This window comes from Eleutherodactylus coqui, chromosome 12 (genome assembly GCF_035609145.1).
Source record: "Eleutherodactylus coqui strain aEleCoq1 chromosome 12, aEleCoq1.hap1, whole genome shotgun sequence".
NCBI classification, from domain to species: domain Eukaryota; kingdom Metazoa; phylum Chordata; class Amphibia; order Anura; family Eleutherodactylidae; genus Eleutherodactylus; species Eleutherodactylus coqui.
Genome location: NC_089848.1, coordinates 89,798,630 through 89,814,474, shown reverse-complemented (window position 1 = coordinate 89,814,474; position 15,845 = coordinate 89,798,630). Strand labels below are relative to the sequence as shown.

Genomic DNA, 15,845 nt, shown 5'->3' with positions numbered 1-15,845 from the left:
TGAAGATAAAATAACATCTGGGCTCTAAACTCTTATCACTAAATTGAAATACCTTAGGCATAATCTTCAGTAATCTGGATCTTATTAAAAAGATCAGAAAAGAAGCTCAAGGATTTTTCCTGGTACTAAAGTGGTTGTCTGATTTAGAAAACACATTGTCAAATACCCTATTAGGGAATATTGCACTAATTAAAGGGCCCCTATTTCAGAACCCTCATTTGTTCGCCAGAGCACAGAGTGCCTACAAAGAGTGCCCCACTACACCACCACCACCCCATCACCACCACCCCATCACCACCACATTCTATCTACTGATTTCAGAAATAGCCCATGGATTTAATTGGGAACTGTGTAGTACTTTACTTCCCCTGTAGAGGCACTGTAGGCGATTGGAATACCTACTGCCAGTTTCCACCATAGATACCAGTTGATCACCGAGGTTCCCAGCTGCAGGACGCCCCCGTGATCATTTTCTCATCCGGCAACCCTTCTCATGAAAATTGAAAGTCCTCTTTAAGTTGTGCCGACTCAAACTATCCTGCAGTAACTCCCATCTAACGGCTTATGTGTAAATTCTAAGAAAAGCTCTTTTTTTTATCATTATTTAGTAATTAACTTGGAAATTACTTTTTGGAAAAGTAGATTTCTTGGGGCGCAGACACATCCCATCTGTCAACATAGATAAATATTTTTGTCCTACGCATCACAAGTCTAAGATTTTTCAAGCGGGAAATTGTAATCTTAGAGGAAATATACTTGCTTGCTTAAAAAATGGGTTTTAAGATTACTGTCATGGAAGTTAAAAAATCAAATCTGTTATTTCAGAGCTAATGTCGGATTATGAAATAAAAGGAGCATTGTGGAAATGTGTATCAATAGTATCGGCGAGTGAAGCATGGTCTAGAGGAATTGTCTAGGAAGCTGCATGATGGAAAGTTCTGAATGTCTACCTTATCTCTAAATTGCTCTGTTATTAACCCCTTCCCGCTCTAGGGTGTACGTTTAGGTCCGGGCAGCGAGATACTTCCCACAACTGGGCATACACTTACATCCTTTGGATAGCGCAGGATCAGCTGAGATCTCGCGCTATCTGGCAGCAGGAGTTGGCTGTCACGTAGTGGCGGGCTCCTGCTGCAACAGTGGGGGTGCATCAGAGCAGCGACCCTCGCTGTTAACCCCTTCACTGCCACGATCTTTGTAGATCGCGGCATGGGAAGGGTTGACGGAGGGAGTGTGCTCCCTCTGTGATGTCATCAGACACTCATGATATAATCGCGGAGAGCCCGACTGGTTGCCATGGCAACAGGACGCCAGGTACCTTCATCCTGTGTTGCCTGTGCCTATGATCGCTGTAACAAGCAATAAGACATTGCATGACTTCTCTCCTCATCATAGTGATCATCGGTGCTGTGATGTAAGACCCTCACAGGGACACAAATGGTGTAAAAAAACCCCTCCTTTTTCCCTGGTCGTCATCACGACGGCCCGATTACATATGGAGAATGCCCTCTGACCTCTGTAGTGACAGGAAGAGCCTTTAAAAGCACCTCCCCTCCACCATCTCCTCAATGTCTTTCTGTCCCTACGGTGGCCAGATGAAGAGCGAGCTCTGGGAAATAATACTCACCGAGAGTACTCAGTGCCGAAGATCCCCTGTAGAGAAAGGGGCCGGGCATGCAAACAGCTTCAGTCCCTGCATCCCCGGCCTGCACCGCCATGCAGCCGTCAGTCGCCGCGCAGCGCAGGTCACCATGGCATGCCGGGGCGTACAACGATGGCGTCACCCAGGATACGACGTAGTGACGTCACACGCATGATGAGGAGGGCGTCGCTACCGGGGACCCGGAAATGGCGCCAAATTCAAACACCTGTCTCCACTGACAGGCTCTACTCCTGTTGGGGGTTATCCTGCAGTCAGAGAAAGTGCTCCAGCATGTCAGCATGAGACAGCTCAGCAGCACATGAAGGAGAGGCAGACCCCTGCAAACTGTGGCTATAAGCCAAAAACGCGAAGACGCGTAAGGGAGAAATTACAAGCCTCCCTGGCATCCCTCCCTCATACTCAGCGGGTCCGTCAAGACCTTCTAAAAGGGCGAGGCTAGCAGAGTTCTTGAGTTCAATCTCAGAAGAATCCCTGGAACCCCTGTCAGAGGGGATATTAGAGGATCAATTGCTTCAAGTTGAAAATAGTAAAAAATATTACTTCTCTTCTGACGACATGGAGCATCTCCTTAAGGCGGTGAAGAGAACCTCCCACCAAGAACCATCCAGGATGTTTGGGGGGCTTCGGTCCAGAAGGAAAAGTATTTTTCCAATATATGATACGCTAAAACAAGTAATCTCGGATGAATGGCAAGATCCAGAGGAAAGGCTTGTAGTCTCAAAGGAATTGAAAAACAGATTGGCGTTTGCGCCGGAGGATGTCTGCATATATAGGGAAACCCCGAAGGTGGATATGCAGATAGACAAAGTTGTTAAAAAAAACCCTGCTGCCCTTTGAGGACGCGTCACAACTTTCAGACCCCACGGAAAAGAAGGTTGACTGGTTAATGAAAAAATAGTGGGAAGCGACTTCCTTCACCATAGAAGCCAATATTGCAGCAACATCAGTTGCCAGACCCATGGTTATGTGGCGAAATCAAATGGAGGCCCCAGTAAAAGAGCGGGCTCCCAGAGAAGAAATGGCAAGCTGCCTTTCCCTCCTAAAGATGGCCATGGGATTTCTAGCAGATGCTTCAGCAGAATCCGTGAGATATGGTGCAAAAACCGCAGTCTTGAGCAACACCGCAAGACGGGCATTATGGCTGAAATGGTGGTTGGCAGACGTAACATCTAAAAATAAGCTCTGCACAATACCTTTCCAAGAATAGTACATGTTCGGCCCTGTCCTGGATAAAATCCTCAAAAAGCTGGGGATAAGAATACATTTTTTCCGAATAGGTCGTACAGAAGACCATCCTACTCAAGAAGAACACGACAGCCGCCTCCAGAAACTAAAGGGAAAACAGGAAAGTGGTCATACCCCAAAAGAGGTCGGGGTAAGACAACACAACAAGCTTCTGACTCATCGGTGGGCTGTAGACTATCACGATATATAGACCAGTGGCGGAGGGTAATGTCCAACCCCTGGGTATTACAAATAACTGCAACTGGATATCAGATTGAATTTAGTTTTCTGCCCCCCAAAAGATTCTTCTTAACCTCCCCGGGGTCCCCTCGAGAACAAGAAAATTTGATAGAGGACATTCAGGAACTTAAGGAACTGGGGATCATTATGCAAGTCCCTGAAGATGAAAGGGGTAAAGGTTTCTATTCCCCCCCTCGTCTTGATTAAAAACCCCAAATGGTTCTATAAGAACTATTTTTAATCTCAAAGCCCTAAATAAATGTATCTCTTATAGGGAATTTAAGATAGAAACCGTTAGACCCATCGTATCTCTAATAAATCCTAGGAGCTTCATGTGCACCATCCTTTTTTTTCTTTCTGCAGTTAGGGCTTATTTTCTGGGTAGGGCTCATATTTCAAGCCCCCCCCCCCCCAAAAAAAAAATCCCCACATGTAGCGCTACAAAATCGGAGTATTGCTGCGAGAAACTACTATAATACTGGGCCCTGTAAACAAGAATATAACTACTATAATACTGCCCCCTATGTACAAGAATATAACTACTATAATACTGTCCCCTATGTGCAAGAATATAACTACTATAATACTGCTCTCTATGTACAAGAATATTAGTAGTTATATTCTTGTACATAGGGGGCAGAATTATAGTAGTTATATTCTTGTACATAGGGGGCAGAATTATAGTAGTTATATTCTTGTACACAGGAGGCAGTATTATAGTAGTTATATTCTTGTACACAGGGGGCAGTATTATAGTAGCTATATTCTTGTACATAGAGAGCAGTATTATAGTAGTTATATTCTTGTACATAGGGAGCAGTATTATAGTAGTTATATTCTTGTACATAGGGGCAGTATTATAGTAGTTATATTATTGTACATAGGGAGCAGTATTATAGTAGTTATATTATTGTACATAGGGAGCAGTATTATAGTAGTTATATTATTGTACATGGGGGGCAGTATTATAGTAGTTATATTCTTGTACATGGGGGGCAGTATTATAGTAGTTATATTATTGTACATAGGGAGCAGTATTATAGTAGTTATATTATTGTACATAGGGAGCAGTATTATAGTAGTTATATTCTTGTACATAGGAGGCAGTATTATAGTAGTTATATTCTTGTACATAGGAGGCAGTATTATAGTAGTTATATTATTGTACATAGGGAGCAGTATTATAGTAGTTATATTCTTGTACATAGGGGACAGTATTATAGTAGCTATGTTCTTGTACATAGGAGGCAGTATTATAGTAGTTATATTCCTATACATAGGGGGCAGTATTATAGTAGTTATATTCTTGTACATAGGAGGCAGTATTATAGTAGTTATATTCTTGTACATAGGGGCAGTATTATAGTAGTTATATTCTTGTACATAGTGGGCAGTATTATAGTAGTTATATTCTTGTACATAGGGGGCAGTATTATAGTAGTTATAGTCTTGTACATAGGGGGCAGTATTATAGTAGTTATATAGTCCCTGCCTGGTCCAGCCCACAGGAGGGTATGTATCTCATTATCCAATCAAAAGGTGGCCGTGTAAATTAGTAACGCCCCTAGTGATGTGCCGAGGATATGCAGGAGCTGTTGCTAAGGGACCACCTCCGGAGATCAGCGATCATGTGATCGTCATGTGATACAGCACCATTGAAACCATGATGCTGGCAATGTGAATGTTAGAAGAAAGAGGAATGTCCCATACTGCAGCCTTGTCGCTGCTGACCTTCAGGGAGGGACGGCCCAGCGTCAGGACGCGATGATGTCACAGCGCCGCTGCTATTGTCAGAGCGGTGCAGACATAGATAAAAGATAATGGTTCGTTGTCATGATAAAGCAACGCCATGGAGCCGCAGTATATGCAACCTATATAGGACCTTTAATGAAGCTGATCATATTATAAGTTTCTAAAGCATCCAGATGGCTATGTATGGATATGGATGAGCACACGAGGATCATGATGGCGACAATGAAGTTCTTGAAATAAATGACAATACATTCAGATAAGAAAAATAAGGATAAATAGAGATACCAGATTAGGAAATATTACATCAAGGTTGATGAACATAAATACCTGAATAAAGAATTAAATGCCGTCTCCCAGATAGGGGACTAAAGAAACAGACACACACATATATATAGCCTCTCATTAAAGGGGCGATAGGGGGAGGAATCAAAAACAAAAACCGATTTAAGGTGGGTTCGGGGATGGATAGAGAGGGAGAAAGAAGAAAACAAAGGAGGAGTGGAGTGATCCAGTTATAAAAAACTAGTGAAAGATAGTATCTCGTTAAGACCCCTCGGGTGTACTGAGTCCACTCGATATATCCATTGTGCCTCCTTCTGAAGTACACGATTGTCAATATCACCACCCCTTCCCTGGGATCGCTTGATTTCAATGCCTTGGAATTTAAGATTGAATTTATCATCTTTATGAACTATATGATCGGCTAAGGGCGTGCGTTCTTCCCTTCTGACATTGCCTATATGCGCGAGAATGCATCTCCTGAACTGCTGTGTGGTTTTTCCTATGTAATTCCTAGGACAAGGGCAGGATGCAATGTATAGCAAGTTTGAGGATCTACAGTAAATGAAATCGCAGATTTGATGCACTTGCTTCGTGTCGGCACTTTGAAAATAGTCACCTTTGTGAATAAACGGACAGGCCAGGCAATCGCTGCATGGAAAAGTCCCATTGGGGCGTGAAGATCCCAACCAGGTGCGACTGTCGGGATTGGGACATAGATGGCTTTTAGCGATCCGATCCTTCAAATTACGGCCCCTCCTGAATGTAATCAGGGGAGTATCAGGAATCAAGTCTTTCAAGTCACTGTCCTGTTGGAGGATATACCAGTATTTTTTCAACAATTGTCGCATAAAAGGTACACCGTCATCAAACGTGCCAATTATCCTCATGGGATTATCCTGCCCCTTTGGCTTCGGTATGAGGAGTTCAGTTCTGTTTTGTGTGAGTGAAAATTGGAAGGCTTGCTCGATCATTTCCTCAGGGTAACCTCTTTGTAAAAATCTTTTTTTTGAGCTTTTGACTTTCCTGGAGAAAGTCGGTGTGGGAAGAGCAATTCCTGCGCAAACGCAGAAAATTGACCCTTCGGTATCCCCCTCCACCCCTGTGACTTCGTTATTCTTGTACATGGGGGCAGTATTAAATTCTAGTCTAACCAAACTATTATAATCAATGTCATCTGTGAGAAGCAGGAAAGGTGGATCTATAGGAGGTGTAACAAAGTCCTCCACAGGAAGAGACACACTGGAGCAGATAGAGAATAAAACTTCCTTCAGTTTTATTTTCACGGTAAAGTCCAAGCAAAGTACAACAGAAAAGTCCTCTCAAAACAAAACGACAGATGCACCACGCAAGGTGCTCAGGTCCATGAAGTGAGGTGTTGCTCCCTCCTCAGCTTGACAGGCACTGACTCCCTGGAGCTGCAGTCTTTTATGCTCCAGTAACGGGGTCCGTGACCACAGCTGAGTTGAGAGCCAGGGTGAGTCTATGGACTGGATATCCACCCTGTCCACACTAAGAGCCTGGGAGGGAGATATACCCCGTCCACAACCTCACCCTTTACCTACCTACAGAGGATAAAGATGCAGGGTACTTGACACAGTAAATCTAAATTGTTATAACATTTGTTATATATGTATTTAAAATTGGAAACTAAAATATTTTCTGGCTCTTCGTTCAATATGTTTAGCCCGTAGCACTGCGCATTTATAGGCTCATAAAGTATGGTCATATTTTATACCACTTCACTTATAATTTGCTCTTACCGGTGATTGAAATGCATTACTATTGCTGGCAGTATGATCTCCTCAAGTTGAGGATTCAGGTAGCATATCCCTGGGCAAGATAAAATAAGCATATCAATATCCACACATACTCCAGTAAGTCTCACCCCGCAGCTATAGTGCCCCCCCTCCTCACTCCCCCCCCCCCCCCCCCCCCGCTACATCTTAGGTAGGAGAATATATTCTTATCTGAGTTTATTACCAAAGGATTACTTTAAATATCCGCTTTTCTGTCCGGATGGCAATGGCCGCAGTTCACTTTAACACACTGTACTGTATAATACAGATAATCATATTTTCAGCGAGAAGAAATTGAAAATTCACGTCCCGAAGTGACTGCCGGGGGAGCCATTCAGATGTGTCTCTCTCTGAGCCTGCTGCTCGGATTGAAGATTACTTATATTTTCTCCTCTTTGCCGCTCATTTTATGTCAGGCATGTCAGACTCCTAAAATCCGCCAGTTGACTTTGTTAAGAGAGGGATGTAACGAGGGCCGCTGTATTCTTGCTGTGTTACTTATAGGAAATTAGGCAAATTAGAACATTATCCTAGCTGAATTTAAGGGGATCCGTATACCTTCAAAAGGTGCGATTGTAAAGTTCTGCAGCCAGTTCGCTGCCTTCACGAAGTTACAGATTAGAGATGAGCGAGTATATTCGCTAAGGCACATTACTTGAGCGAGTAGTGCCTTAGCCGAGTATCTCCCCACTCGTCTCTAAAGATTCGGGGGCCGGCACGGGTGACAGGTGAGTTGCGGCGGGGAGCAGCGGTGAGAGAGGGAGAGAGAGATCTCCCCTCCGTTCCTCCCCGCTCTCCCCCGCCGCCCCCCGCCGGCCCCCGAATCTTTAGAGACGAGCGGGGAGATACTCGGCTAAGGCACTACTCGCTCGAGTAATGTGCCTTAGTGAGTATACTCGCTCATCTCTATTTCAGATCTATTTTAAGTACAGTTCATCTCTTTGAGTAAAAGTTTCTTGGGTGAAGAATTTCTATCATGCCTATACATGAGTTTATATAAGAACAGGTTTTGAATTCTTCCCCTAGTTTTGATGTGTAACCACTGCATATTACAGCAAACCTAATGATCTTTATTATGCTTTTTTCCCCCATTTAGGAACAACTAGATGTGGCACTTTGTAAAATCTGTAAGAACTTTGATGTTGCTCATTACACAAAAGTTCAGCAGGCGTATAGACTTCTGGGGAAAACACAGGTAAGGCAACAACTCGCTAAAACTGGGCAGTCCATTACAGGAAATACCCATGGGGTCTGCGATTGGACGGGGCACTGTCTGAACACTGAGTAAATCAACATAGTACATCGGTAAAATTATCCACAAAGGGGTTTAACCTCTTTGAGGCCGATTCCTCCCGTTGAGATGTAAAGCGAGTGAAACAATACAGTTGTAATGTGCTGCCCACCTGTGGCGCATTACCAGTGACAAAAAAGGGGCACTTGCCCACTTCACTGGCGCAAATCCAAAGCGGTTCGATAACTTTGTGCAGGGATGGGCACAGAACGACTAGAATTATTGTCTTACTGGATTGGTTTTAGTGTTTCTGCCCCACAGCTTTTATTTGGTGATGTGGTATGACCTTTAGGAATATTTAGGTAAAAGGATCCACTGTCGGCGCAGAAATGTCTATCTACAATGCATTTGGAAAGTCTTCACAACATAACAAAATTAAAAAAAAACCTGAAATGATCTGATCTTGTGTAAATTTTTTAAAAATGTCCTGTTTTACCCCATCATTCTGCACTCCATACCCCATAATGACAAGGTGATAACAGAAGGTTAGAAATCTTTGTAAATTACAAAAAAAAGCAAAACTAACATTTTGTATTGACATAAGTACTCAGACCCTTCGGTTGAAATCTAGCTCTTGGGGCCTCCCATTACTCTTGTTCATCTTTGAGATGTTTCTACAGCATTATTGGAGTCAGCTGCAGTAAATTCAGTTGACTGGACATAATACACATCCCTGACTATATAGGGTCTCACAGCTCACAATGCATATCAGAGTTAGAACCAAGCTATAAGGAGGAAAGAACTGCCTGTAGAGCTCAGAGACAGGATTGTGCGGAGGAACGGAGAACCTGGAGAAGGTTATAAAAAAATTCTGCTGCCCTGAAAGTTCCTAAGAGCACAGCGGCCTCCATAATTCTTAAATGGAAGAAGTTTGGACCAACTAGGACTTTTCCTAGAGCTGGCCAAGTCGCCAAACAAGATTCTCTGGTCTGATGATATCAATATTGAACTTTTTAGCCTCAGTTCTAAGCATTATATCTGGAGGAAACCAGGCACTGCCCATCACCTGCCCTATACCATCCCTACAGTTTAGCATGGTAGCAACAGCATCCGGTTATGGAGGGGTTTCTCAGCGGTTTGGACAGAGAGACCAGTCAGGGTTGGTGGAAAGCTTAATGGAGCAATGTTCAGATATATTCCTAATGAAAACCTGATCGAGAGCACAAGGGACCTCAACTGGGCAGAAGGTTCACCTTCCAACAAGACAATGACCCTAAAAACACAGCCAGGACAACATAGGAGTGGACAACTCTGTGAATGTCCTTGAGTGGTCCAACCAGAGCCCTTGCTTAAACCCTAATTGAACATCTATGGAGAGACCTTTAAATGTCTGTCCACATATGGCCCCCATCTAACCTGACAGAGCTTGAGAGGATCTACAGAAAACTGCAGAAAATCTCCAAATCCAGGTGTGCAAGCCTTATGGCATCGTACCCAAGAAGACTGGAGCCTTTAATCTCTGCCAAAGGCGCTTCCACCAAGTACGGAGTACTGCGCGTGAATACTTGGGTCAATGCAAATTTTTTTTCATTAAAAAAACAAAAATTTTTAATATTCTGTTGTCATTTTGGTGTATTAGTGCAGAATAATGGGGGAAAACTTGATTTTTTTTTTATTCGCACAGAGGCACAACATAACAAAATGTAAAAAAGTGAAAGGGCCTGAAGACTTTCCAAATGCATTATATCTGCCTATCTCCTATCCATCCATCCTTCCATTCATCATCTCCTTGGTTAAACGGTATGCGCCACAACAATTTGCAGTCTGAAGCCTAAGTATAAAGTTTATGAATTACCTTATAATTGCTGCTTATTATAATGGCCATAAATAATGAGGTATAATGGCTTAAGCTGAACAATATCTGCCTACTTAAAGGCTTTGCCAGCAAATCTTACTCAGTACAGAAGAATGCTGCGCAGTCTCAATTTTTTTTAGAATTTACTGAAGAGACTGGAGACATAATCACAGTCTAAGATTAGGAGTCTTGTTAACCCAATAAGGGCCAAGCGCCATAAATTTACCACGTTTGCTCTTGAGCTTATTTTACTATGGCGCTGGATTAAAGCTGTTGCTCCTACAATGTAGCAGGAGCAGGTCGTGTCCTCGGCTGTTAATCACAGTCGAGGACTTGGAGGAGAAGGCAGAAGCAGCTTCTCTCTTCCAGGCTACATAGCACTCATTGAGCGCTTCATAGTGAATAGAAAAAGCGGATGTGCCACATCCACTATTCGACCCGGCGATCACGTGATTGCCATGTGCCCCCTGCCATGGCAGAGCTGCAGGGTCTGAGCAGACCCTGACAAGCTGTGTAAGTAACTACTGTCACTACAGTGAGATTTGTTGCGCTGTAACTCACGCTCCTATGGATACTTCACCTATGGATTCCCCAGTTACAGTGGAAAGGTGTTAAATAAGAAAAAGACAATGTTAATGACCCCCAGAGGTCTTATTACGACACGGGGGACATAGATGTTAAAAAATAGTTAAAGGGGTTGTCCCGCGCCGAAACGGGGTTTTTTTTTTTTTCGGCGCGAGACAACCCCGATGCAGGGGTTAAAAAAACAACCCGCACAGCGCTTACCTGAATCCCGGCGGTCCGGCGTCTTCATACTTACCTGCTGAAGATGGCCGCCGGGATCCTCTGTCTCCGTGGACCGCAGGGCTTCTGTGCGGTCCATTGCCGATTCCAGCCTCCTGATTGGCTGGAATCGGCACGTGACGGGGCGGAGCTACACGGAGCCCCATAGAGAACCGGAGAAGACCCGGACTACGCAAGCGCGGCTAATTTGGCCATCGGAGGGCGAAAATTAGTCGGCTCCATGGGAACGAGGACGCCAGCAACGGAGCAGGTAAGTATAAAACTTTTTATAACTTCTGTATGGCTCATAATTAATGCACAATGTACATTACAAAGTGCATTATTATGGCCATACAGAAGTGTATAGACCCACTTGCTGCCGCGGGACAACCCCTTTAAGTTTTAAAAAATTACAGAATAAAATAAGAAATTGATATCTAAAAAAGAAAATGAGCCAAGACTATACAAATTTATATATCAAAACCTCTCAAATAAAATCAGGAACCCATTCCTGTACGTTATGTATTCATTTTAACAATAGTATAAAGTTAAAAGTATAAAGTATAAAGTATAAATTTTAAGCGCTTTTTTGGAACTTTTTTTTACCCTTAATAAAACCAAAAATGGATAAAATTCAGTGGAAAAGACCTATAAAAATAGACCAATCTGTCAGGAATAAAACAGTGCAGGAAAAAAAATGGGAACGTTAAACCACCACAGGGGTAAAATCCTTTAGGACCGAAACACCCTGTTACTTAAAGGGTTAAAGAAGCCTGATATATTGAATGTAAGTCCGGTCTGTGTGAATCAGGTTATTGGTTGTGAGTAGATTGAAATATAGTTTTGATGGAAAAAAGTCAATATACCGTATATACTCGAGTATTAGCGCTGTGATTGGATTGAGCGCCAGCCAATCACAGCCGCCACTCGATCCAATCACAGCGCTTACTTACACAGCACTGACAGCAGGGGATTTGAAAGCCGAGCAGGGAGATAACAGCAGGGAGAATTCTAAAGCAGCTTGATTGGCTGTGAATGATCGAGCGCCGGCTGTGATTGGCTGACGCTCGATCAAATCACAGCTCTTACTTACACCGTGCTGACGACGGGGGATAACAGAGCCGAGCAAAGAGAATGACGGGGGATGACAGCGGAGAGAATTCAAGCAGCCTGCCGCACCCCTCTCGGAGACACAGACGCCGGTTGGGAGGTGAGTATGGAGGTTTTTTTTAAGCTTTTCCTGACTTGAGTATAAGCCGAGGGAGGCTTTTTCAGCACAAAAAAATGTGCTGAAAAACTAGGCTTATACTCGAGTATATACAGTAACTTATTTTATTCATGTCTGTCTCTGCTCATTCTGCTTAGCAGTCCAGGGAGCCGTCTTATCAGTGATTGGACGGCTATTTCTGTATAAATAATAATACAAGGACTCCTGGTAATCATTGGTAACTCCGCCCACTGGACTCCTGAGACCAGAATGACAATAAATAGCTCCTTATTGACCACACACTTTGTAGAGGTTTTATGTATGTGGTAGTTTTATGGCCCTAATTTTTTTCCTCCAGCTACCAAAATGATACTTGCTGCATTTTTTTGACATATAAAATTGTGTTTTAATGCTTTTGTTCACTAGAGGTAACCTGTGCAAAAAATAAGAAAAAAAAATACATTTTCAGTTCTTTTTTTTTTTAATTAGTTCGTAAAACAAAGTATGTTACAAGCAATAATAGTGGTGCGTATGCGCCTCGCTAGCCGACTCTGCAATCTCTTATCGCGGCGTCCCGGCATCGCACAGCGCATGGGCCCAACTCCACCCTACACTGTATTCTTTTTGTGTATATACTTTATAATGATATTTTTAGGTAGCCAGTTTTCTGTTATGTAACCAAGAAATTAATTGCTCTGATTTACATCCCGTATATTTTTTAATTAATCTCCAACCTTTTATATACAGATTTATTATGCGTTCATGTAAAATGATAATGAAATTATTTTGCTATCTGCCTGTTAGGTGTTTATTATGAACTGCATGTTTTTTAAACAAAGATTACTGGGTTTTTTGTCTTGCACTTCATATCTTTAATTTGATATTTTTATACCTATAACTATCCTTCCAGATTCAATTCCCACCTATATCATTGCTTCACTTTAATAATGGCTACTTTAAAAGGTTTGGTGTGTCCCCAGCAAGTACTGAGGAAGAGGTCTGCTGATCTCGAACAATATATTATATGTGTATATGTATATATGTGTATATATATATATATATATATATATATATATATATGTATGTATATATATATATATATATATATATATATATATATATATATATATATATATATATATATAAAATTGAATGTGTGTCTGTCTGTCTGCGTGTCTGTCTGTCTGTTTGTCTTTTATGCGCTACTACACCATTCATCCGATCGCCATGAGACTTTGGGAAGTTGTTGAGTACACTCCTGGGAAGATTACTGGCATAGTACATTTATGCTATAATAAATGGCGCACGTGCGAGCGTCGTCGACAGTTATGCCCCCCCCCCCACGTAGATCGTTCAATTTCCATCATTGCCACTAATTCTCTCACTTCCCGATATCGTAGAAACATGAAATTTGGCGCGAGCATAGATTATGTCATAAATAGGAAAAATTAATGGGTCCCGACTTGATTATTCAATTTTAAGCACCAAAGAATTAGCGTCCAAATTTTACGTACGGAATCTAATTTTCTCGCTTTCCAATGTCATAGAAACTTGAAATTTGGCACAAGCATTGATTATGTCATAAATAGGAAAAGTTAATGGGTCCAAACTCGATTATTCAATTCTAAGCGCCAAAGAATTAGCGTCCAAATTTTACGTACGGAATCTAATTCTCTCACTTCCCGATGTCACAGAACCTTGAAATTTGGCACGAGCATTGATTATGTCAAAAATAGAAAAAGTTAATGGGTCCCAACTCGATTATTCAATTCTAAGCCCAAAATAATTAGCGTCCAAATTTTACGTACGGAATCTAATTCTCTCACTTCCTGATGTCATATATATATATATATATATATATATATATATATATATATATATATATATATATATATATATATATATAAAGGAATGTATTTCTGTCTGTCTGTCCTTTTTACGCTACTACACCATTCATCTAATCGCCATGAAACTTTGTGAAGTTGTTGAGTACACTCCTGGGAAGATTACTGGCATAGTACACCTATCCTGCGAGCATCGTCGACAGTTATGCCCCCCAGACAAAGATCGTTTGATTTCCATCTCAAGCACAAAAGCAAAAGGCATTACGAGCAACGGGATGAGTGTTCAACTACAAAATGATGCATCCGCCGAATGTTTCACTAGACAATTGCTGGATATTGAGAATGCTGAGGTAAAATGAAAGCTGTGCTGTGATTGGTTGCAATTTCTTATACTGCTGAGGTAAAATAAAAGCTGTGCTCTGATTGGTTGCTATTTCTTATACCGCTGAGGTAACATGAAAGCTGTGCTGTGATTGGTTGCTATATATTATACCGCTGAGGTAACATGAAAGCTGTGCTGTGATTGGTTGCTATATATTATACCACTGAGGTAACATGAAAGCTGCTGTGCTGTGATTGGTTGTTATATATTATACCGCTGAGGTAACTTGAAAGCTGTGCTGTGATTGGTTGTTATCTAGATATATAAAAACGAATGTATGTATGTCTGTCTGTCTTCGCAGCAACGCGCGACGGGTAAGCTAGTATATTATATAAAAATTATAGTGGTTTTACAAATAAATGGTAAAAGTTTAGGCTGAGCCTCATGAGCCACCGTAGCTGGCAGACCCGGTGGCTATATTCAAGCCTCTGGGCAACATAGCAACCCATCGGGACCACATGATCACATCATGGGGGTCCGATGGGTGACAAAGGGAGCCCTTTCCCACTGTCATCCTTTTGACTGCGGTGTGTAAAGGGTTAAACCCCAGGAATCCTGCATTATTTTGGTCCCCGATGTTAGAGCAAGTGTCTGGCTGTTTTTCGACAGCCGAGCGCCTGCTCCCTCCCCCCGGAACGGGAGACCTGCGCTGGGCTTCTAATGCAGCTGCCGTCAAAAGACGGCACTGCAGATTCCAAAAGTAGAAATAGTAACTTTTCACTTGAAGACGCGTAATGCTGGAAGTACAGAACACGGGCCGTATCCTCAGATGCCCTGCGGAAATGTGTATAGACCTCAACCTGAATGGCCGGTGTACTGTACGTTGTTAGTAAACCACGCATGCTGTGAGTGCTTTAATGTATCTATTAAGAGTAAACTGTTTGTAGCAAAGTACAAAGAATGAGAAAATCTGAATTAAAATTCTTGGTTAGAAGAAATGTTCTTCAGACAAATTGCAAGGACTAATCCTCTGAGGCTTAAAAGCAGCCATTTACGTTTTGTTATGGAGATGTCAAGCAGTCAAATTGATTTTCATTTTAGGGAACTGCAGTAAGTCTTTTTTCTGATCAATGTTCAGCCTGCTAACAATCCATCCACATTCTCCATAATGGACTCCTGTTAATATACATCCGCCTCACAAAGAAAACTCCACGCCACGAAGAAATGCTCTCAATGGAATGAAACTCAACACAAGGAGACTTAAGCTCTGAAGCGTCTGATTTATTTTCAAACAATGCCACGTCTCCTGTGGCCCCGTCCACAGGATGATAAGTAAGTAGTGGAGCTGCCATGTTGGGTAATAGAGTCGTTAATGCGTCGTGATATCGATTCGGGGAGTGCACAAATACTGCCGTGGGGTAGTGCTCACCATGTGCTATTGACCGTAGTCCACAGTTCATCTTCATTACGAGGCTGTAGCGGATTGTTAAGTCAACGTCCAGTTGTGTCCCACAAATTCTTGATTGCAGAGACATCTTGGGTTTGTGCTGGCCAGGGAATCACTTGGACACCTTGCATAGCATGCCTGCCGATGTTCGCTTTGTGGCCATGTGTCATCTTGCTGGCATTGGGTACGCCCTGAAGAT

At 42.4% G+C, this 15,845-nt stretch overlaps 1 protein-coding gene across 2 annotated transcripts in view; it reads left to right on the top strand.

Annotated features, from left to right (window-relative positions):
* VPS50 (VPS50 subunit of EARP/GARPII complex) overlaps positions 1–15,845 on the top strand; it is a 185,871-nt gene that overhangs the window by 94,241 nt on the left and 75,785 nt on the right. For both annotated transcript variants that reach the window (XM_066585550.1, XM_066585549.1), the window contains exon 11: positions 8,054–8,152. In XM_066585550.1, the coding sequence (XP_066441647.1) occupies positions 8,054–8,152 (99 nt within the window). The remainder of the gene's footprint in view (positions 1–8,053; positions 8,153–15,845) is intronic.